General features: G+C 43.0%; 1 protein-coding gene across 1 annotated transcript in view; it reads right to left on the bottom strand.

Moving 5' to 3' along the window:
- CHMP4C (charged multivesicular body protein 4C) overlaps positions 1-23,754 on the bottom strand; it is a 154,606-nt gene extending 130,852 nt beyond the window's left edge. Inside the window, exon 1 of the mRNA XM_069220417.1 lies at positions 23,280-23,754. Within this exon, the coding sequence (XP_069076518.1) occupies positions 23,280-23,469 (190 nt within the window). The 5' untranslated portion in view covers positions 23,470-23,754. The remainder of the gene's footprint in view (positions 1-23,279) is intronic.
- Between the last annotated feature and the right edge of the window lie 1,851 nt (positions 23,755-25,605).

Genomic DNA, 25,605 nt, shown 5'->3' with positions numbered 1-25,605 from the left:
GTAGGGTTTCTGCATGGCTTGAACAGCACAATATCCACAAGATGGCGACCTGCTGCTGTGCGACCCATTCTGTATTTCCGAGGTTCACAGAGCATTCCCCAAAGTGCAACATCCTGAATTCACTGGGCTGCGTTTGGTGATTCCGGCTCCTTGCTAAAGACATTGCCTGGCAGTAGCAAATATGTTCTAGTGACTTTGGCCCTCATCAACAGGGGCGCAGCTTGAACAGTAAGATGGGGGGGGGTGGGGATGAGCTTAAGATTTCCCGACAATCACGCTGCCATATCAAGTTGAAATACATTATACAACAAGTGGGGTGCACGAGAGGGACCTAAGGTATAGTGGAAAGAGAGAAGAATGCAGATTGGCAGGAGTACTGAGAGAGAAAAAGATGGAAAGGGGAATTTGGGGATATCATCAGGAGGACTACCACTGGAGGGGGTGCAAAGGGGTGTTTGTGCAAATATACATTTAAAAACAGCTGAGAGAGCTCAACCTCAGCAGAACTTCCTCAGGAATTTACTTGTGTCAGTATTAAAGTGGAGACAAAAATCACAAAGTACTGTAAGTATCGTTGTCAGTGTTATAGAATGAAAGTATATAGTAAGCACATCAAAGACTGACTTTATTGAGCCATGCGGATTGTTGAGGAGGCCAATGTTTAACGAGGCAAAAGCCTTAAGACTCTTATTTAAAGTACTCAAATCAGAATAGGGTGTGTTTTGGGGTGAGAAGCTGGGAAGTATGAAGCACTTTACTACACATAAGCCTTGGTTTAACACCTGAGTGAGTGTCGGACAAGGCATATATGAATGAGTCAGCTTGGAGAAGGTGTCCCCAAGTTATTCACCACCTTTACTTCCACAGGTCAATACATCAGCATGGCCTTAACTTCCCCACACCTTCACTTTGACAGTGGTCTTGATCCTAGATAAGCTAGGTCTGGAGAAAAAGAGCCCGGTCAAATTAAAGGTGATAGGAAATGAAGGAAATATTGAATTTACGTGGGGGAAGTTAATCTATTGACATAATGGCTGCCAAAGTACTGCTTGTGGGGTTAAGCAATTTTGATTAATCCACATTTGTGGCAATTCAAAGAGCTATAACCATTCCACATACACAAATCCCTCAGCCTACTTCATAATGCTTTTCTATTTTGCACCATTATCCTCGATAGTGAGTTACATGAAAGACTTTGAAGACTTACAGCATGTAACTTCCAGTGCAAAGCTCACAACTAAAACAAGGAATTGGTAAACCGTCCAGAGAAAGAGCTTTGAAATGAAATGATCAATTTATAAGAGCGCACATCTACCACAAGGTGTGAAGGTGCTAAAAGGAGGGAAGCTCCAAAACGGAATACAGAAAAGAAAATAGTCATATCAGACAAGGAGAATTACTAGCAGTTATTTAAAGGGTGAAAGCCAGGTCGTCAAGACTTCCCAAAAACTATTTTGTTCCTGCAAATAACTGATAAATTGTGAGAGAGAATTCCACAATTTTGCTGCTGCCACAGAAAAGGCTTTGCCCTCCCCCACCCGGTCTTCCCGAATTTAGGAATGAATACCAAATTATAACTGGCAGACCGAAGCTTTCTAGAGGGGATATATCTCTAAAACATCGTTATCAGTCCTCTGGGCCCAATATTTTGCACCACCCTATGAACAATGCATAAAGCCCTAAAAGGTAATGCGTTTGTACACCGTTCGCCAATGCAATTTGGAGATCCCCGCCGGGACTGACTGATGTTTAGTAATTTCAAGTATCAATCTTGTGGCTACATTCTGTACAAGCTGTAGCTTTTCTATTGCCAATTTATTGATACCAAAATAAAGTGCTTTGCAGTAATCTAACCTAGAAGAAATCAGGGCAATAACTGCTTGTGCGCATGCTTGCAGAGGGATAGAAGGGAACATCTTCGTCCTGGTCCTAATAATCCAAAAACAGGTGATACAGTATGACTGACCTGAAGGTCAAACAATAGCTTGGTGTCTAATAACACTCCCAGATTTTTTGTGGAGTCTGCCGAAATAGCCAATGCCCCTAATATGTCTGGCCACCAGGAATTATTCCAAATGGAAGGTTGGTTACCAAAGATCAGGGCCTCAACACTGTCCCCATTAAGTTTAAGGTAGTTGCTACCCAACCAAGTGCCTATTGCCTTCATACATTTATTAAAATTGGCAGCAATGTTCCCTGTATCCTTAGTGATAGACATGATTATTTGCGTGTCGGCATAGTATAGGGCCTGTAGTCCAAAGGACTGTATCAGTTTTGAGCCTATTGAAATTACTAATGGGAGTTCAAAACTTATCACTGTCTTAGACACGTCATAGAAAGGAGACGAAACGAGGAACACAACTACTATATCAATAGCATGTGTAACAATCAAAACTGCTCACTTTTGAACATGTGAAGGGTTGGTGGACGCCAATATTAACACAAAGGGGCCAAGGAGGATATTTCTCCCATAGTTCATGACGCTCTTCACATAACCCTTTGTAATTCGAAAGAAACAATGGAGAGGATATTTGGCAATGTTTATTTCTGAGGTCCGTTAGGTAATACGTTAACACAATACTAATATCCTGGGTATTTCCTGCTCTGGTGCGGGTCATCAATTCATTATTCAATGATGAGGTCACTGCAGACGCTACTCGGCAGTCACCACAAATGCTGCTAACATTACATAACTTGGGCCATGGAAACAAGAGCAGGCACATCATCTCCTCCACTTTGGCGTGAACACGGTACAGTGCACTGCCACCTCTAAACGCAAAAAAAGCTGAGTGAACAGGCAATTTACAAATTATTGTTCCTGTGTCCTGGTCAAAGTATAAACTTAATAATCCTGCATACTCCAACTCTAATTCACCAGAAGCTCTCAAGGGCATCAGTGGGGTAGTCACAGGATTTGAGCAGGCACAGTTAAACTGCAAATCATTCTATCTAGATCGTCAAAGGATATGGTTTGTCTTTGGGAGTTGGCCCTGCAAATATTCAGAAGACCAGGAATTAACTATGCATCAATACAGTCTCGTTCCACGGGTGTCTCTCAGCAGAGCACTGTGTGCTACAACATATATGCTGAATGTGCGCAAATAGGAAAATCTGGTCATCGAATTAATAGAGAATAAGTTAAATCTGCTGTCACCATAAAGGCTGTACAAGGTTATTACTGTAAGCACAGACAGCACAGTGACCACGAGAGCAACCAAAATTAGTCTGACTATTGCCAATAGCCAGTTCTCAATTTACAAAGCACACCCTTACCTTCTACAGGATCTTGACACAGAATCCACTTAAACACTATAACAACGAATATAGAGGGGTCAAAGCATCGGAATAGCAGGCTGAAGTCTAGAAAAAAAAAGTTCTGAGGCTGTAACTTTTCAACATTTAAAGAAACCTATATCATCTTTCCCATGAATCCAGGTAAAAACCAAGCAAGACATCACATGCCCAATGCCCTGTGCCGACCGAGGAGAGTTTGGTGACGACGTAAGCACATACCTTATGCATAATGTAACATCCATTCCAGCCTTTGCAACGGTCTTTTGTGCTTGGTAAATGTGATACACCAGACTCCCCATGCAACGCGCCACTGCCTGGAGCCCACCTCCTCTTCCATACTTCCTTAAGTATGAAGGAGCGCGAGAGCCGAGCCTCTCACCTAGACAGAATGGGTGATAATCACAATGAAGGTTTAACAGCTTCACTGCAAGTTCACACCTTTGCTTCGCTTTTGCAATGTTGATCTTGTAAATGTGTGCATACTGTCAGAAGCGGAAGGCTTGGATATTTACAACCCTATTCTCCCTCGATTCCAACCTTGGAAACTGTCACAGATTTACTTTGATCAAAGGCAGTGGAAAACACCTTATAGAGTGGCAATGAGGAACACTCTAAAAATGGTGGTGAGCTGGGAAAGTGGTTTCTCCACAGGTGAAAATTACTTTCTGTGTGGAAAAAAATATAGGTTCATTCAGGGCAATGCAAAGTCGTTTTCCCAAATGCAATTGAGCACTATGTTCAGTTATGCTTGCAGAAACAAATTTGCAAAAATGCACAAGGGAGCTCACAGAAACTACTAGGAGTTCTTCTGGAAACTTTTAGGAATCCCAGAATCTTTGCTAAAAGTACTAGTACTGTAGGTTTCAAAATATCTTGACAATTGTGCTCTGGTTGTCCAGACAGGCACTTTGAGGTTGTTGATCCTCCAGGCCAGTGGCAATTAACAGACTGGTAGCAAATTAATTTCAACTATGAAGGTTGCAATCTTTGAGAGTGAGGCTTTCATAATTAGGACCATTTTAAATAAAGAAATATGCTGCTCCTACAGTATTCGCTGGCTCATGAATTCGATGATGAATTGGGACTGACTGTGCCTGTACTGTTTTAATAACGTTATTATGACAGAGCCACTTTTTAAAACTGTGTGCTCCACTTAATAGTCCTCAGCAGTCAATTTCCTTTGTAAGCTCAATACTTTCAACAATGTGATATCTCTTTTACTTCATTACTGAATGGCTTTCAAATCCCCAAGCACAGGTCACTGTGTTGTAGGTCAGAACACCGAAACAAATGAAAGACTAGTCCTCAAATGCGCTGTGCATTACAACAAGAGCCTAAATGTTTTCCCTATTTGTTGCCACAAATAAGTCGCCAGACCAGGCATATTTTCCTGATGTTTCCTGCAGTCAAAATGGAAGAATGATGGCAGCGCCTGCCTGCTGACATGCACTTACTTCACATGCCATACGCAGGGCAACTGGAAATAGGGCAGTTTTAATACCTGAAAGTTTATGAAGGCAATTTTTAGGGGGCGAGCGCAAAGTGCTCCGTCCCTCTTCTAATCGCTCTTTGGAGGATTTTAACCATGCCAATGTTACGTCAGTCACTTTCATTGGTTTGTGGACTTGCCTTTTAAAATCCACTTGTTTTCATTCGTGAAAGGCATGCATACATCATGCCTTTTCTGGTGTTTAGCCCTCCTCGAGAGCACCACTAAATTACTGGAAATATACGAGTCTCCATGTTTTCCGTATGGTTTCTGGGCTACTTTTTCTCTTTATTTTGCAGCGCTTGTTTTACACAGGGCTATCACACTTGTTTTGGTTTTTTTTTTCCCCATTTAATGTGGCAACAAAAGTACAGTTAGGAGTTTACAACTCTAATAGCTCTAACTCGATGTAATGTGAGACTTGTTGCACTGAAAATGCTTGTTTTTACAGGTAGACGTTTTATTCAGTACATCCCAGATGTACATGTTGGCTTGTGAACTTTCATCTAGTTAGTTATTAACCTCAAGTTTCAGTGTTTACATTGGCCACACAAGTGAAGCGATACCGCAAAGGCCAGCCCTGTGTCTGCAAGAGTAGTACTGTGTATTACAAAGCAACTGAAAAATGTGCACAACAGAGTAACAGCCGAGAGCAGAATGCCCACGTCCTTTATTGGTAACAATCGATGAAAGTGATTTGGATCGCCATGACAAGGTCACATGGGGACAGTCCACAAAATCCAGTGGGACTTTACATTTAGAAAGGAAGGGCATGGGCTCACTGGGGTATACCAATAAATCTCACTGGACATTACATTCAGAATCACATTCCACGTGCACCTCAGTATTGCACAATTTTCTTATACCCTTTTGTAATGACTAGGTTATGGAAATATTTGGCACTGGTGAGTGTACACTATAATTTCTTATTGTGTCAGACCTGTAAGTCTTGTGACATACTTTATGTCTTTTTTATAGGCGAGAGCAAAGCGCACCGTCCCATGTTGTAATCTCTCTTTGGGCTTCCAACCACTCCCATGACATTTTAGTCACTTTCATTGGTTCGTGGGCTTGCCTTTTAAAATCTGCTTGCTTTCATTTGTGAAAGGCATGCATAAGTCATGCCTTTTCTGGTGTTTAGACCACCTACACAGCACCTGTAAACTACTAAAAACATACGAGGCTCGATGTTTTCAGCATGATTTCCGGTCTACTTTATCTGTTTATTTTCCACACAGCACGATCGCGCTAGAGTTTACATAGCGCGATCGTTTTTTCCATTTTCAATTTCAGCACGATCGCGCTGCATTTTACATAGTGCGACTGTGCTGTGTTTTTTTTTTCTTTTAATTCGTGGGGCAAGAAAAGTCCGGTTAGGAGTTTACAACGCTAACAGAAGTGCTTGTTTCTTTTCCACAAACTGAACAGCATTGAAGCTTGTGATTTTAAGACCCAGCGGCTGAGCTCGTTGTTGGTATCTGCTGGCGTGCCAAGCTTCTTTGCTGCACTTCTCAGCACAAGGAACGCAGGTTTCTTTGCTCTCAGCTGATTGCCTTCCATATAATCCGTTGCAGGCTCTTGAGAGTACACTTATTTTTCAACTGTTTTCGTTTACACTACAAGAATTTTGTAATCACGCATTCCTAAATAGTACAAGGAAATCTACTCTTCGAAACCTCTGTCATGTTCTCTAACCATGCTTAATATTAAAACCATAAGCACAGTTTTCTGTTTAGTTCGACCCATTCCCATAACACTGTGGTTACAGTAATCCCACCTCAAGAGCGCCCCCCCCCCCCCCCAACGCTCTATGCCACTCTGTGCATATTATGTTCATGCTGCTGCAGTCACTATATAACCGTTGTGTTAGGCGCCTGGGCAGGTTATGCCATTGGCGCAGTCTGTGTGCTATTTGAAACACCTAAGTTTCTATTGTTTCTTGGTGCCCACAGCATAGTCCTTGTGTTTGCCCACCTCACGTTGGCTCATTTTACCGACCTCAGAAACATTAAAGGCAAAGTCGACCATTTTAGGATTTGAAAGCCGGCGTTTGCTTTTTTTGTTTGTTTTAACCAGATGTGTCAGTGTCGGGAACGTAATATTTCTTCTAATTGCATAATTATTCACAGCAGAGCAGATGCTATAACATCGACAAATGGAGGAAAGACATACTCATATTTTTAGCATAGATAAAAATGTGTTTCGATATTGAAATAGTTCCCTATTGTGCAATCTATGATTTAGCTTGCGCTATTAGCGTATTGGTCTATGTTATGTGTTTTGCATTTTATTGAATTACTATTATGTTTCAGTAGTTTTGTATTAATGAAGTATACATAAATTCCTGCCCTGTCGATCACATATACAGGTGGCTGCAGAATTCTCAAAACTGAACTCTCCACTTCATCTGCCTCACATGAAACCATAACAAATGAGTCATTCATATAATTTATTATAAGCCTAGTTATCATGTTTCAAAACTCACATTGTATTCATCGGTTTTCAGAGTGCTTGCCTTTATCACATGTTCAGTCTCTTCATCTGACACACACGCACCCTCGATCAAACGCTGTGATAAGTGACCCAGAAAATACTTGTTACAGATGAACAAGCCATGCACCGTTCAATGCAAAATGCAATTTTTTTCTTTTGGAATCCGATCTGGCAACGCTATTGACTAGACAAGCCATTTAAATCTTCTCAAGTGTGCATTTCATTCTTTACACAATTGTTTCACTTTGGGGTCATTTTCTAGTACAGTAAATGGTTAATATTGGTTAGGTATAATGACCTGACACAGTGACACTTACAGTATGCCATTTTGCTCTACAGAGAGAAATTTAAGACCTGCACATTCAGTCTGGGCAAATGTCTTCTAAATAATGAAAAAATGTTGTTAGTAAGGACATACAATGTGCACATGTCTAGTTGCAGAAGCATTTGAAAAACAAGAAATCACAAACAATATTTATTGACCAGCAACCCCATCGAGCTTCTGGCATGTTTCAAAATATATACTATGTCCCACCAGTTGTAATCTCGCTAACCACTAAGGGCCTGATTTATACTTTTTTAGCACCGCATTTGCATCATTATTGATGCAAAATTTGCGCAAACTTTCAATACTCAATTATATTTTGTAAGTTTGCACGCTTTTTTCATCAATAAAATGACGCAAATGTGGCACTAAAAAAGTATAAATCAGGCCCTAAGAGTCAAACATGAGCTCACACTAGTGATTATGAGAGAGAAACATCCTACCAAATAGGCGGCCAATTTTTCGGAACTTGCACACTCTTTACCTTTGGCCCATTTGCCTCCTATGAATTGTTTCAATAAGACAGTGATTTATGTCTTTCTATTGCAACGTTTGTTTCTCTTAAAATGGTTTACACATTCTAGCGCAAGGGGAATATTAGATTTTATGGGTTATGTGCAGACTGCCCTGGACATACCTCCATAATACTCTTTGAACAAACCCCCACAACTTTACAAACAACTTGGCCCAACACGATCAATATGTGTTAAACACAGCACCGTTATTCAGTCAGGCACTCAACACTGCTTCAAGCCACACAGTTGGCAAAGGGTTTACTACCTCAACAGCTCATCCACAAAATTCCAGTACACTCAATACCACATAAATACTATCCACATAATTCCACTTCACACCATGCCACAAAATTCCAGTACACAAATCCACGCCTCAACACACAATTTCACTACATACAATTCCAATTAAACCCCACACCACATACATCCACTCTAAACCAAAACACTGTGGTAAAAGACATTGTCATTTACAGTGCCAACAGCTCAAACTCTCTCAAATGCGAGACCTATTGCATTGCAAAAGCTTGTTGTATTATTGTGCATGTTAAGGTTTTATTAGCTTTAAAATAAGATGTGTATTTTCTTTGTATAGGTTTCAAATGTATATTAGTTTTGAACATAAATTATATTAGGTCCAGTCGTCCTTAAAACAGTATAAATTATATGTGTAAAACGCATTATGTCAGTAGGTCCTCTAGGACAGCCCACCACTAACCTACTTAGCCTTTGGCAAAACTAATTGTCCACTCCAATATGGGTTTTACTTCTGCTATAGTTTAAAGAAGGGATCAGGAGTTAACGTGTCTATTTTCACCACTCTGCTTGGCTCTTGGGTATACCTTTGCAGGCTGAGGGCGAGAAGAAATCTACTGCATGCAGCCAAACAAAGATTTTTCTGCTAGGTAAAAATGCTACAGTCATAGTCGGTCTAAAAAAAAAAAAAAAAAAAAAAAAAAAAAAAAAAAAGAAAAAATCGCATACTGAATGGGGACTTTTTTGAATAGGGTGCTTTTTCGGGAATGCTGTGTAAAAGCCAGCTCATTTCAACGAAGCTGAAGATACTTCAGTAAGGGACAGGGGTGAACAAATAGATGTGGCTACTTGATTGGAACTGGACAGGAACGGACAATCAAGGAAACCTTACTTTTCTCCAAGGAGAAGATAGAATTGTTGAGAACTTTATTTCAGGCAATTTAGGAATGAAAAACAGACATGCCTGTCAACAGATGCTTTTTGCCTCTGGGTGGTGTGCACACAGATATGTGCTGTACAGGAAGTAGAGTGCATAGATCAAGCAATCACATATCTTAGATAAGAGGAAGCTTATCTTGACATATGAATCAGGGCAAATTGAATTACCAGATGTGGATGTGGAAAGGAGTAAAAACCGGCAGGGGTAATGTGATGGATCCATTCCATAAAATTAAATGTAGGGCCTGATCTGCAATGCTGGCATCACAGATCTCATTTTGGGTCATCCTCAATTGGAAGGGAAAGCCAAGTTCCATTGCAAAACTGCTTTCACTTGAAATTTGGAAAGCACACATATGGTTAGATTCCACCGAGGAACTCACAGGATGGGGTCTGGCAGCCCTTGGAAGGCTCAAATGGAATTTTCAGCAGCGATGTTACAGCTCCATCATCATGAGGAGAATGGCTGAGCCATACATGGAGCGAGAGGACTTCAGGTGGATTGGGCAATCCCAGCCATCCATCGATTCCATGTGGCTAGTAGTAATGCATACATGTGTGCAGAACAGGTGTGACACTCTGCAAAAGGCCATGGTGGAAAAGAGGGAAGCAATAAATGCTAATACACAATGAGCATGGTAGGTAAAGGTCACCCAATTGCTATACCTTATTAACTTCAACATACTATTATAACACAGGGGCAGGGTGTGTACTCCATGGAGCCAGGCAAAATTGTTTATCTGTAGAAATCTATTATCTTGGGTGTCCCCCAAATGAAAAGTAGACTGGTACATACGATTACAGCAGAAGCCATTATCAACTCCACACGCCAATTCTTTCTCTCTGGCTCTTAGCATCCAAGGTACTCTGGCAAGTGATCGAGTTGGTGTTGGCAGCCAGGTTGTGGTTGACTCTGCCTAGTACAGGTACCGGGCAGAACATGTTACATGGCTATTAGTCATTCCCCTGTTCCACCTCTTCATACTAAGAGACAAGCTGCTGCAAGTCAGCTCTGCAGATGCCACCAGTGTGCCATCACAGAGCTAAGGGTTCTTGAAGTGCATTTGTCAGGATGAGCAATCTTATTGGTTGCCTTCACAGTCTCATACATTCAGTCGATTTCATGTATTTGTCCACCTTTGGTGTATGTAATAAAACAGAGGGAACTCTCAGGTTGAGTTGCCAAAGGAAACCCATTCTTAGATTAAAGAGATGGATATCTTCTTTCTACTGGCGCTCACGAGTAACAATCCTTTTAAATGGTACTGCAGCCCACAATATTCCATGGGTCCTGGAGGCACATTCCTTAAGTAGAGTGTAATTACCATAGCACTTAATTGAGAATTGATTTGTGTTCTAGGATAGGATGCTAAGGACACTACAGTTCCCAAGGATTTTGAAAGCATTCCAAAGATTCACTTTGGTGCTCATCCAAAGTCTTCCTGAAACCCATAAAGAGATAAATAAGGGTTTGACTTTTTCATGCAAAAAGCCACAACTGGAAAATATTTTCCAAAACATGCAAACATGCAAGGGCTGATAAAGTGCCCTTCCTTAAGCCAAGTTGGGCATGTGTTAACTTAATTGGACAGACCAATTTAGAAGCCACCACATCAAGGGCATTCTCTCATTACAAAAGAGCCTTTCTGTCCAACAGATCAATCATAATGTTGCTTATAAAAAGAAAACGAACAAAAGTAAATTCGTGTTTCTGCTTATAAGCAATACTGCACCAGATATACCAAATCCCACAGGAGGTTTGTCACTAGTTAGTGATAGTGGAGTATTCTCTTTAATTTATTAGTCTCGAATTGGCCTTTCAGATGTTTCTTATTGTAAGGCAGTGCTATTAACTGGAGCAAGAGAAGAAACTTTGTCTGTTCCAGTTACTATAGAAGCACCTAAGAATAAGAACATATGCTAATGTGAAAAAACATGGCATCATCAAAGGGATCAGGTTGAGGCAGTCAGCTTTACTGGAAGCCTCATAAAGGTTTTCTTTTACCTGGATCAGAAGAACAAAGATCTTACAACTCAAGCCTGTCATGCCACAGAGAGTGTGACTCTGGTATCACTGAAACACTTTCATATCCCAGTCACTGTAACTATGTTATTATTCACTAGTGTAATATTTGTATTAATCGATTGTTAAATCCAAGAATGTTTGTAGTAATGGCATTATAAATATTAGAGGCTCTGATGTTATGCCAAGTGATATAAAGTCTCACTTTTATTATAGAGCCAAATACTCTGCATCTTTTCCTTTACTAAAAAGAAGAAAAAAAACACTAGATGATATGCTTGTGTTAACAGTGTAAATGAGACAATACCTACCACAACAAAAACATTCACATCTACTTTTCCTTAGCCATTAGTCTGTTTTGTGTCCATACAATCTACGTACAGCTAAACCTCGGCAGCGATACAAAAAATTAAAAAGCTACAAATGCTAGATACCCAAATTTAAAAACAAAGTTACTATCTAGATTTAAGATGCAAATCAAAGTTTGTTCAACAGAAAACAAATAGTATGAAATCAGCTGCAAATTATTAGAAAAATTGCAGTTTTTATGGCCAGTGGCTAAAAGATTACAAGTTAAATATCTTCGTTTGCCTAGCACAAGTACAGTCATCATGATGATGTAGAAAACCAAAGGAAACAGCACCAAAGCACTGAACGGCATAATTTCATGGCCACTCCTATTGCCCCTTTGTTATTTACAACAAACAGTGGCAAAGCTAGTTTGGTCTTGGCAGTGAAACCTATTAGTTTTGCCAATGCTTTTCAGTTAGATAGTTGCAGTGGATGCACATGCATTTGCAGCAGTCAGCTTTAAATTGGTTTCTGAATGATTACACAAATGTGCTCAAAGATATCCACCAGCGATGTGTATGTACTTATGGTGGCCATGTTTGCATCATTTGTAATACTGAAACAAACCATTTAAGATGGTGTTATCCGAGATCATACTCCCTTCATCCTTAGACATCCGTACTGTAAAGCAATCTTTAATCCTTTTATAAAACCAATCTAGGATTGCAGCATCCCCGTACACCTTCTGTGAACCAGCGAGAACAATGTTGCTTATTCGCTACTGATACTACCACACCCTTAATGGATTCCTCTGGAAAACAAGCATTTGCAATGTAAAGGGTCTCATGTTTGCTTGAGTAAGAGCTATTAGTATGTTAATTCCTAACTGGACTTTTCTTGCCATGTAAATTGAAAATAAAAAAGTAAAACATTTGACATAAGCAATCCGATTCAAAGTGCCACAGCCACCATAAGCATGAACGTGAAGACGAGACACAAAAGGAAAAAGAAGTCCACTCGCAGTCAAACGTATTGGCAAACGTGCAATTATCCATGTAACAGGGTCGATGGCTGAGGCGATAAGACCCCTACCCCAAGGAGAGACAAATGTAAAGCATTTACCAACTATAACAAAGGATTTTTGAAAGGCAAGCCCATGAATGAGTGATAGTGATGGGCGTGCGGTGGGCATGGTTAAGAGCCCACAAAATGTCAGAACGCTTGCGCACTCAACCTAAAAAAAAATAAAAAATAAAAAATAAAACTCAGTGGCTTCTGTTAGAAACAATCATTCATGGCACTACACCTATGCGGCATATCATGAGAAGCATCTTGCATTGCGGAAATCTTAATTATGAAGTTCTAGCTTTCAAGTTCCCAGTTCACCCTGGCAACAAAATATACACCGGGGCTTTATGATCCTTACGGATTTTGAACTGTGTACCATATACATAAAGCCCGAAATGGAGTCCATTAGCTACCACTGCTAACGACTCTTGCTCAATTACAGGGTATCTTATCTCCATCAGTGTTACAAACCTCGATGTGCAGGCCACATAACAGAAAAGAGGGGGGAAAAATGAAATAAATAAAATCAACACACATCTGGGATACAACTGCACCAAACCTGTAGCCGCTTGCAACCAGAACATTCTTACTTTTTAATGAAATATAATACACTGTTCCAAAGCTGATACAAGGAAAAAGAAAAGGAGTCCTGATAATCAGGAGCAAAAGTCCTCACACACCACATATGGTGTCATGCTTCATCATCGGACGGCTCCTCGTCAGGCCGGCGCTGCAATGCCTGACGGGCACCCCCCGAAGGGGGGCTCTTTGCCGGAGATCTTTTTATTAATGATGAAGCCGCGGAACCAAATGTGGGTCCGAAAAAGAGGAGGAAAAAAGGAAAGGACAAAGTAAAATTGGCTCAAAACCCTCACTAAATGGTTTATTATTTGCTGTTGGGAATTGGTCAAGATTAAAAGAAGTTACAAGGGAGTGAAACAAGAGATAATGCTCAGGCACTCGTACAAAAAATCAGGGCAAAGGAAGACGGTAATTATCCGAAATCCCTCAGTATATGGTCAATATGCGGTCGACATGTTTCGCGTCTCTTATGGTCCAAAAGGATCCCCTGACGCTTCTTCAGGACCTACTAAATCATTGGATAATTCCAATTGAAAATAAAGGAAACAAATATTATTATCCCTTTTCTCAGCTCCTGCAATCTAACGCTCACAGTCAAGACGTCATCAGTCACTTACTAGAGATAAACCGGACTGGCTTTTCTTTCCTATCAGTCACCCAACTCCATTCTGAGAAAGGGTATCATGGGATCACGCAGGCCTGTTGCCCGGTTCACAGTGAATTTGCAGTGTTGCCGGAGCTCAGTGGTGCACCTACCCCCGCGGCTGCGTTCCCGGTTCCCGGATCCGGATCCGGGAACGCAGCCGCGGGGGTAGGTGCACCACTGAGCTCCGGCAACACTGCAAATTCACTGTGAACCGGGCAACAGGCCTGCGTGATCCCATGATACCCTTTCTCAGAATGGAGTTGGGTGACTGATAGGAAAGAAAAGCCAGTCCGGTTTATCTCTAGTAAGTGACTGATGACGTCTTGACTGTGAGCGTTAGATTGCAGGAGCTGAGAAAAGGGATAATAATATTTGTTTCCTTTATTTTCAATTGGAATTATCCAATGATTTAGTAGGTCCTGAAGAAGTGTCAGGGGATCCTTTTGGACCATAAGAGACGCGAAACATGTCGACCGCATATTGACCATATACTGAGGGATTTCGGATAATTACCGTCTTCCTTTGCCCTGATTTTTTGTACGAGTGCCTGAGCATTATCTCTTGTTTCACTCCCTTGTAACTTCTTTTAATCTTGACCAATTCCCAACAGCAAATAATAAACCATTTAGTGAGGGTTTTGAGCCAATTTTACTTTGTCCTTTCCTTTTTTCCTCCTCTTTTTCGGACCCACATTTGGTTCCGCGGCTTCATCATTAATAAAAAGATCTCCGGCAAAGAGCCCCCCTTCGGGGGGTGCCCGTCAGGCATTGCAGCGCCGGCCTGACGAGGAGCCGTCCGATGATGAAGCATGACACCATATGTGGTGTGTGAGGACTTTTGCTCCTGATTATCAGGACTCCTTTTCTTTTTCCTTGTATCAGCTTTGGAACAGTGTATTATATTTCATTATCAGGTTGACTGGAGGTCATACACTGGACCAGATAATCCTCCAATCCCTCCTCTTTATTTGACATTCTTACTTTTTGCCTTATGACGAACAGCCTCCTAGCAGGTATTGTTTTATCTTACTTAACCAAAGCCCTTTGTTGCTCCTCTTTTCCCTGTAACTGTATCACCTTTTCAGAAAATTCACTATAAATTTCGCTTGTTACTCTATATTTGTTATCATTAGGATGCAGAGCCTACACAATAGCTTGGACCAAAGAACCCTTTGGCTTGAATTCAAACTCCAATAATAATCCGCAGCTTTGCATTTGTTTTCTATTTATCATGATATTTTTAAGATGAAACACATACTAGCTTATGTTTACCAGGGTGAAAACCTAAACAGTGTCAAGAAAAAAACGAATGCAGTCCTAAGTAAGTGGTACAGCAGTGAGGAAGGGGGCCTAATTCCAGCGCATTTTCTTGGCTTGAAATAAACCATCCTCACAAATGCTGCAAGAGGGCTCGACTTGAACACAACTCTATGAAATGGCACAATGTCGAGGGGCGTCCCATCACCATGGCCCCCAGAAAACTAAACTTATTGTTTACATATTGGAACAGCCCACCGTGCAGAAGTGGGCAGGTATATGGAGAAAGCAACTCGGCACTACAGAAATGTCATGAGAGTTTTCACACAGGTTGGAGGTTAAGGGCCCCTTAGTAGCATTACAGATGAAGAGGCAGCGGGGTGGTCAAGGGGTGCATGCACTTGAAGGTGAGCCATGGAGTACAGTGCGCCCTGTTTGTAATACGTCCCTGGGTCATCTGTTGGTTTGCTGATCTGGTGTACCCCTGGGAAACTTAACAGAGTTGGGTATTTTAGAACTTCTTTTGATTTGATTTCTGTCGTTGTAACCTGTACTGCACTGCCGCAAGCACCATCTGGATTTCGCAGCCTACCTTTTGTCAAAGAGTTTGAGGTCACCTCCGAGCAGCAGGCGACACCTCGATTCTCTTCATGCCTCCCAAACAGCGTCACACACCGCTGACTGCACAAGCACATACCTGGTGTTCCTAGCTGGTGACTAAGCTGGGTAGGCATCCTGCAGAGGTGTGTGAGACTAGTGAAAGGGCAGGGCCTATCTTGGAACACGGTTTATTAGTTCCATGGCCATCAGAAACACCCTGTCCAAAGACCCTGTCCACCGCCAAGAGTCACAGAGCAAGTTAAAAATGTTTAAAACATTCAGGAATCCCAAAAGCGCTCTTGCGCTCTCACCCCTGGTCCTTCCTCCGGTCCATCTCATTTTACCCTGCATGGTCACTGTCCATGTTGCATCTAACATTGAGTCACGTGTAAAAACTGCAGCCAACTGAATCTAAAATATCTATGCAGACCCAGAAATTGAAAACTGCTTTCCCCAAGCCCCAAAAGATAATCTTTCGCAGTTGCAGGTGCCACGTGATTACGTGGGTTGGAGCACCAGCAGCACAGAAGACAAGAAGGGGTGACTGGCAGACTGGCCTGCTGCTCTCTACTTACTTCAGAGTCTAGCACTGGCAGAGAAGGAGCTCACCCATCATTGCCACGAACCAGTCTGTGAGAAGGGATTCCAGCGCTTACAGAAAACATGAGCGCGTCCTTGTGGGTTTGTGAGTGTGTCTGTGCTAGGGGAAAGGAGGAGAACCTGGGAGAGGAGAAGAAACTTGCCAGGGGTTTGAGGGGTTGAAAGGAGTGACTTCTACTGGAAGGTCAATGGGGACACTTCCACGGTGTGGACATTTGCCCGTACCTGACGCAGAAGTGGCAATTGTTAACATATTGTGGGCCCTATTATAACAATATGGCATTCCTTGTTAACATCCATCTTATTCTGGGTATATAGTGTGCACTTTTGAAAAAATTTGGCAACCGGTGGCATAGTTGCGGCCAGCCTTGAAATATTGCAACTATTCTAGACATGACAAGTGTCTATCCTTATCCATTACAACTGTCTAAAGTGCAGACGGTGACGGAACAGCTCGGAAACATGAGCAGGGGCCTCCTTTCCCGTTTCCAAGTGTGCTGTCTGAGTATTAACTCAAAGAAATTCAGAGGTAAATTATTCACTTTAGACAGTTTAAACACAAAAAACAGAGGTGTTCTGCTCTGCTCGAGGAGGAGGAGGAGGAGGAAAGGGGTTAGTTAGTTATGGGTAATGTTAGTAGCAAGACATTCAAGACAGGAGAAAGTCTATCTATTCGAGGGTTGGCACTAGAGATGTCTTTTTTAAAGCTAAGAGCAGCACCACCACCACCAGCCTGCAGAGGTCCACCTTTACATAGCATCTTATGGACTTCAAGTAGCATAACGTCAATTAAGGACAATGATAATGGGCCGACCCAAGTTTCCCGCAGGGTAAATATTCCAAGGTCTTGATCATATAACATGGTAGAGATGATAAGAAGATTGAACGCTGCATCTCCAATTTTGCAGAGCTCATTAGACTGTGATTTGTAGGTGTGGTTGCTTTTGGATTGGGGCTGTTTGCTGACAGTAAGGATTTTGTTGTAGACTAACATATAATTCTTTCTAGTGAGTGTTTGTGTATAGGTGGTACAATAATGGAAGTGTTGTTTTAATCTGTGTATGTATCTATTTTTAGGGATTTATACAGCATAGATCTAGTGTAAGGGCAGCTCAGTGCTTTATTTATTACTTATTTGCATCTAATACAAAGATAGTAGAACTTTACATACACATATTTAAATGTAACATATTAGAGGAGAAAAACATGGAAACAATATTGAAAGAATCGTAGGCTGGTAGTCCTTAGTGAAGTACACTAAGAAGAGGTGTGTGTTTTAGTTCCTTGAGGAATGTCAGTAGTTTGTCCAAGGACGGAGTACCACTGTCCCTGAGCAAGGGATGCAAAGGCTTGTTTTGAAATTGTCTATTTGTTTTTTTTTTGTTTTTTCAGGCTCACCCTACCATTGTTGCTGTTTTTACATCAAGCAGGATGAATAACCATTGCGGATGGAAATGTGATTTATACATTGTAAATTGAATTTGATCCTTGTTGCAGGGGATGTCAATTGAGCTATTTCAAGATGGGACGAATACACTCCGATTTTTTGTTTTTTGTCACCTGTGATGAACGAGTCTGGCAGCAGCATAGATTAGGTCTTTTAAAGGAGCAGTGGAGGATTTCGGTTAACCAGCAAGGAATGTTTTAAGCGTATAGCTATGGTTAATGTGTTCTAGTATTTGAGGTGGGAGAGTCTGGGCACATGAGAAGGGGCCAATAAAGTGAGCATTCCCAAAAATAGTTGGCATACTGCTGGATTTTTAAACACACTTGTGTTGAGTCATGAACTTCAAATGTTCTTAGGCTACTATTTTAGAAAGGTGAATATTTGTTGGAAATGTAATCTGTCTGTGGGTAGGTAAACCCAGCAGGCTCTATGTTGTGGATGGTTTCTGGTCGACAACAGACTATGTGTGGGTGGTACTACAGCTGACCACAGATATAAGATGTTGTGGATCTCCACTGCCATGGTTAAAATAAAATGTAATTCAATGAGAGACTGACACACAGGTAAATAACTGGGACAGTGACTAGATGGGGATAAACTAGGGGCATGACTAGCAAGATAAAGAAAAAAGTAAAACTGCTGAAAATAGGAAGGCTGCGTTCGTTACAGAAGGGCCTGAAGTTGCATAATATGATATCTATTCACTTAAAAAAATCAACAGACCTCAAGAAACCGGATGTGAGTTAAGAGAGGACCTTGTTGCTTCAATAGTCAAGTCAGGTGACCAAAGCAACTGTGAGCCACAGTTCTGAGGTATCCGAGACACTTCACCTCCCTAACTGTGCGGAGGCTCTCACATTTGTTAAGTTTTCTTCTGCTTAAACGTGGAAGGTCTTCAAGGAAAGTAAACAGAGAGAATAAATACCCTAGTTTTCTAACTTTCCCTCTTGACTCTTCCTGCAGGCATGACATTGTGGTGTATCCAGACAACAGGTAGCTTTCGGATAACTGAGGCTATTGTGACTATCCAACCAGGCTTGCATTAAGGTATATTTAACATACAATCAGCTGCTTTTGTATGTCACTTAATGCCCAACAAAAACAAATGGATACATTTTACGTTTTTGTATTGCATTATGTGCCCTACAAAAGCAAATTCATATATTGTAAATGTAATAGTAAGGTACCATTACTGCTGAATGCCCAATTTACTGAGTATGCCTGGTTGCCCCTTGGTAAATAACCTAATAAAGAGAACAAGCTTCACCACTAGTCAAATTCACTCTGGTGAGATGGCACAAGCAGAGAGAAGTGTGCATACCGCACTAAATTTCCAGGCCCAGCTGAATAGAATTACTCGTTAGGTGACCAGCACTGAAGGCCATGATTAGGGTGCACAGTAATTGAGAATGCCACCATCTGACTGGAGCCCTAGACTGCATTATGATAGGATGAATTTTGCTTCATGATGCGCTAATTTATATCAGCCATCCGGAACACTCTGTGTCGGTGTTACTGGAAATCATAACTGCCTTCGAGAAAGCCTTCTCTGGCTTACTTGTCAACCACCGGATATCGGTCCTTTTGCCATTGAAGAAGTTGTATGCAATGTATCTGCCTCAGACGGGCTCGGCTGGGAGCAAGGTCATTTTACCTGAGTGGCCTACAGGGAAACAGCCACCTTTAACTTAAACATGGGAGTAGTGATCACCCACCTTGAGGGTTTCATTCTCTTCTGGAACTGAGGCCTGCTCGCCATTATGGGGAGGGTGGCGCTAAGTAGTAAGGGCCTGCTCCCCAATGTCTCTATGTACTGCAGAATTCTGTGTGCTGCATTCTGCGAGCCACATTTGACAAGGTGACTAGCCTCTTGATATCCCTGGTACGGGAGGGAAGCCGGAGCACAGTGAAGTTGGAAGTGCTGAAACTAGACATGGAACTGGAGGGCCTAGGTGTTCCGGACCTGCATATGTACTACTTCACAGGAATATTGCAGTACTCTGCGCAATGGTGTTCAGAGGGTCCTACGGCAGAAAAAGCCCTCCTGGCAGGGTGGGATGGAGTTGCAGATCTGATAAAGGGGACTAGAGTCCAGACAGAAGCCCCATTTATAGTATACCAGGTTGCCGAGATGTGGAAGCAAGCAGTCACAGTGGTACTCTGCAGGGCTCCATAAGGGAAAATGCTGCCACCATAGTGGCTGTCGCGCTTTAGGTAGATACAGGCAGTGATGGACTTATCCAGATGGGACACTAAGCTATACTTCATCACTGGAGACCTGTACTTAAATGGTGTCACCTGGGTAATTCCTGCACTACACCAAGATCTTCTGCACAGTTTGAGAGATATGGCCTCTCTTCCCTAGGAGCCAGGAGACCCATATGCTCAGGATTCTGCTGGATCCCAGCACCACCAGAGGAATGATCCCTTGCATATACAAAGCTCTTAAATTGGATCGCAGAGTGGACATGACGGTGATCTGGGATAAATGGTCGGAGGGCCTACCGCTCCCCCTCACAGACACAGAGTGGTGGCAGGAATTTGTGCGGGTCCAGGAAGTGGCCAGCAATGCTTGCTTTGCACTCATGGAGTTCCACTACCTGCATTTTATCTATCTTACCCCTCAGAAACTACAGAAAATTATCATGACATGCTGGTCTAAGTACCCTCGCTGCAGGTTTGAGCTAGCGTCGTTCCTCCATATGACTTGGGAAATACATGAAGCTACTGGCCCGAGACACGGACCAAACTGTGTGAGATCACAGGGGTTCCGATAGAGACCGCGTTCAAAACACTGCCTACTGGGTGTACTGTCAACCCCCCAAAAAGGGATCAGAATGCTGCATAGGTTTGCTCTGCCGGGACTGGTACTGACCAAACGCCGTTTCGTGATACATTGGACCCAGCCCCGTCCTCCCTCTCTGGAGGGATGGAGACCGGACATGCGTTAATGGGGGAGGAGAGGATACTAAAACCAGTCCACACTGAGGGGAATGCAGAGCATGACGTAGAGATATAGAGCGATATGTTAGGTGGGTTGGAGGCACGGTAGCCATCGCCAGCCACACCTGCGGCTCCCATCGCTGCTGGGCACTCACAAGCGACAAATGCAGGGGTGACCCGGGGCACTGACTGGGAGACCAGCCTAACCCCCTTGAGGAGTGTGCGGATTCTTGGTGGGGGACAAGGCCGTGGATAGAGAACACAAAGCTGGATATGTGTGAAGTGAGGAGAAAGGGGATACTTGTGAGGACATGTGATCTGCACCCTGCAGGCGATATCCATAACCTGCTCCCCACACACCCCTGCCCCCTGATAATATATTAATCCCCACAAGAGGCACAGAAAACCCCTGCAATTAGGGATTGAAGTGAGTCCAAATATGCTGGGTGGGAGTGCGCCCAAAAGACACACAATTCTCGCCACTGGGATTTCTCCCATTGCAGGAATGTAGATTTGATCATTGGCAGATACGCACCTCCCTGTTCCCACACATTCCCCATTCATACGCAAGCCGAAGGTAAATTAACACATACCGTCCTGCCACTGCCACAGTTGTTAATCGTGACCTGTTTATGTAAATGCTTGAAAAGTTCTAGTATTTCAAGGTATTATTGTTGTTCTTAAGGCTGCTGACATTACATGACAACACTCTTGTGCACAACTTGTTAGATACAAGAATGGCATAAGTGGTCGAGACTATCCTGAGGGGTCCTATGGGACCCATAAACACAAACTAACAGATTGTTGGCAACCCCAGTGTTCTGCATTAAATTAGAACACTGCAATCCAACTGTAAAAGCACTTACTGACTCACTGTATCCTGAACTGAGCCTGGCTTGGTGCAGTAAATATGAGCCAAAGGTTTGGTAAACAGCGTGGCACTGTCTTGGCACCCTGTGCATTCAGAATTGGGGTGGGGGTGGAAGCCTGAGTGTGTGCGCTGGTGCACCTCCGTTGAAATCTTGCAATTTCCCAACATCATTGCGCTGCTGCTGGTGTACCTGGAGCCCAGGCAATGCAGACGTTCTCTAGCTGCAAATGATGGATACCACCTATGTTGGCTGAAACAAATTAGTTGGCAATAAAAGTGGTGCAGGAAAGTCAACAACAAAAAGTGAGTTGATTCGGGAGGTACTGAGAGGGACTTTTTCAAACTATTAAACCTGTGTTGTGCTGTTATTCAGATTTTTAGAGTGCACTATCACCCGGGAGAGTGTCCCGACGATGAGCAGGTGAGAGTCAACTAGGGCCTAGTAGGACTACTCGAAAAGCCCAGCCTTCAGCTTCTTGCAGAATTCTAGAATTGAGGAGGCATTTCTTATGTGTAGCATGAGCACACATCAAAACGCTGTGGGTTGATCATAACAGATAACAGTTCATGGAAAGGATTCCTAAAAAGAATTTGCACAAACAATTCAGATGCTGAACGGGGTCCTCCAAAACCCCTGTCTTTATTTTTATGTGGATAGGTTGTGTGTGTTGGTAACAGATCTTTCAGGCAGCTAAAGGTGTCTGAGCAAGACCTAAGAAGTTGTAGCATGAAATCGGTAATGGAAAGATACTCCCCCAATCAAAAGCGGGGGTGAAGCCGATATGCTCGAGGAACGGAACAAACACAAGAAGAGGGAAGAAAGTGATCTAATCTTGAGCAGGAAACGGAGACCAGAAAGCCATCCAATCAAGAGATAGGAGCTCACCCAAAGCCCACCCTACCTGGTACTCTAAACAAAGTTGTCTACAATAGCCTGACAAAGTTGTCTGCAGTAGAAAAGAAAGTGGAAACGCCTTCAAGCAAGGAAGCTCTGCCAGAGTGCTGCAGGAATGCTGGCTCTGACACAGTCTTTGCGACAGTCCCAGGATTCCCAGTAATGTGTTCACTCCCAAGACATTGCACTGACTGGTAAATTCCACGGGACTCATAATGGGTCTGTAAGTCGCCAAGCAAGTTTAACAAAACTGCGCACAGGTCTCACAATAATATTTAGTTTAAGCATTGACTGACCACCCTGGAGCTCAGGTGCCGCTGCCTGCCTGCGTACCTTGCCCCGGCCGCCAGCGTTAGCCCCTCCTCCCCTGTGTATATCCATAGATACAAGAAACGAAGTAGCGGGCGCAGAATCCAGCAGCATTTAAGATGCAGAGAAGGATACCACAACTCACGTTCAGAACCCCGGGTTTTAGGGCGCCCATATGACTGCCATCATGTAATTTCCCAGGTAGGTGGCGACAAGTAAATGCGGTCAACATGCGGCCCTTCTTGAACCGCCCTCACCTACTCAGCCAGAATGCAACAGGTGCCACCGTGGTGAGCAGCCCTCCACGCAAGAGGCTATTTTACTGCCACCAGCATGGGTAAAGCGCGCTCCCACGTATAATATAGGAGGATTGAGTCCTTCGAATTACGGAATGGGTCATAATGCCAAAAAACGCATGACCTTCGCCCGCGGCCGAGTTACCTCGTTTGTTCTTCGTGCCGTGTTTCTTGGCTGTGGCCAGCTCCTGTTCGATCTTCTTTTCCAGATACTCTTGCTTCTTTCCCAACATATCTTCTGTTTCCCGCAGCCTGGCGAGCGCCTCCTGCGGGGAGGGCCCCCCGCGGGACTTGCCGCCCCCGGGACCCTTGAACAACTTCGTCAGTTTACTCATGGCTTATTGACCCTCCACCGGCAAGTGGCCACTGGTTCCGCACCGCACTGTCCGGAAGTTTCACCCCTCTAAGGACGCAACTGCTGCTCCCTCAGCTGACAGGTGAAACCTGCTCCACTCCTCTCGCGTTTCACAAGACCACGCCTCCTGTCTCACAGGTGAGTTTGGTGGTCACACCCCCCGGTTAAAAAGAGAGCGAGAGAAAGACGCCACTTCAGCACGGGGAAGAAGGGGCGGGGACGGGCGTGGGGGCCATCTACGGCTGCTGCGCCCACAAACAGGTCTGATGACTGTGACGCGGGGGAGCGTTGGTGTGTGCGGAAACAGACGGCTGGGAATGACGAAGCTCACTATGAATAGAAGTGGCATCCAGATGTGCAAAGGCCGTGTCCAGATGGGAGGGTGTAAACAATAATATTCTGGTTCGCCAACTATGATCTCTCCTTTGCTTTAAAAGGGACCAACTCGCATAAGTGAAATACATGTATAATGTAGCAGTGTCGCACAGTTGCCTCAAAGAGGCTCGTGGTACTTGAATAATTGTTGGCCGGATAATTCAAGCGGAAGTTAAACGTGTTCTTGGCATCATTGAGCTTAGTAAAACATACATAAAAACAAAGGATGGACACGCAAATTCCAAAACCTCACAGTTTAGAGGGGCACGGAGAAATAAGAGCGGCGGTCAGTGACAGTCTACAGTCTGCCAGGACTTATACATTATATTACAAATTATATCCACAAAGATAATGTCAACAAGGACAATAGCGAAGTCGTTTTGGCAGTCATTATATACAAACAGTCCACATTTTAGGCTAGCAGAGATCTATGTGTAGCCAGCAAATCTCAGAGTAAACTTTAGATGTGCCAGTTGGTTAATGCATTTGCTGCAGCAATGTATAAGTGTGGTAATCTGCTAATACATTCTGAATCGCCATAAAATAATTTGGCGGGTTAAAGCTCCTGCAAATCATGCCCTATTGAGATAACACAATGGCCAATACTTTCATTCAGAGATCCTTGTGTAACATGCACACCCCAAGCTCCAGTCCTGATAAAATATCTCAGTTGAGAATGATCCTGTCACACACATATCCATGTAAACTTAACAGAGGTTTATGATTCCGAAGCAAATAGCTGTAATTTACCTGGCTGTTGAAGGCTTTAACGTAGCCACTTATGCAATGTTAATGCGTACTTGATATAGCGCTAACGACTCGCCCTCAAAGGGGCATGTTGGCGCTGTAGCAACAGTGAAGTGGAGCAGTGATAAATCAGAATAACCAAGTTTTAATATATTTTTTTAAACCTGTGAAGTCGATGCATGCACGAATATAGAGGGGGAGCCTCTTCTAGTGGAAGGGGGCCAGATAGGAAAATACCTGGCCTCCTTATTTTGATGTATGGATTTGTCGTGGACATAAAATAAGTTTATTCTTTGATCTAACGTTTCTGGGTGGGAGGTAGGAAATGAGCTTCTGCTTTAGGTGTTTGGGGCCTTTGCCAATCAAGGATTTGCGAGTAAGACAATACGGACCAGTGGAGAGCTCTGAGGGAAGGGGCAGTTTGTTAACCATGCGAGCTGCAGTATTTTGGACAACCTGAACCTTGGAGAGAAGGGATTTGTTAGACGCAAATATCAGAGCAGTTCCATAGTCAAGGTGGCTGATTATTAATGCTTGACTAAGCATCTTTCTTGAACTCAAAGGAAGCCACTGAAAACTTCTCCCAAGAAGGCGCATAGTTCTGTAACAGATGCCACGTGTGGACATAACCTGTTCCTTCATCATTAGGTTTTCATCTAGAAGTATACCCAAATTTCTGGCTTTTTTGCTAGGATATGGCACGGAGCCAAGCTCATCAGGCCACCAGTCTTCCCACCTGTGGAGCTGAGCTTTGCCAAACAGAAGGATCTCTGTTTTGTCTCCATTTAGCTTGCGGCAATTGCAGGACATTCATGTTGCAATTTTTCTCTTACAGATGATAAATATATGTTTGACATTTTTAATACCAAACGGAAAGGAAATGTCAAGCATATCGTCTGTGTAGGAAAGTATCTTAAAACCAGAGGACTTGACTTGCTGTGCAAGTGGAGCTAAGTAGATATGAAAGAGCGTGGGGCTCAAGGAAGAGCCTAGA

Source organism: Pleurodeles waltl, chromosome 2_2 (genome assembly GCF_031143425.1).
Source record: "Pleurodeles waltl isolate 20211129_DDA chromosome 2_2, aPleWal1.hap1.20221129, whole genome shotgun sequence".
NCBI classification, from domain to species: Eukaryota; Metazoa; Chordata; class Amphibia; order Caudata; family Salamandridae; genus Pleurodeles; species Pleurodeles waltl.
Note: the sequence above shows the minus strand (reverse complement) of the source record. Positions and strands in the feature narration are given on the sequence as shown.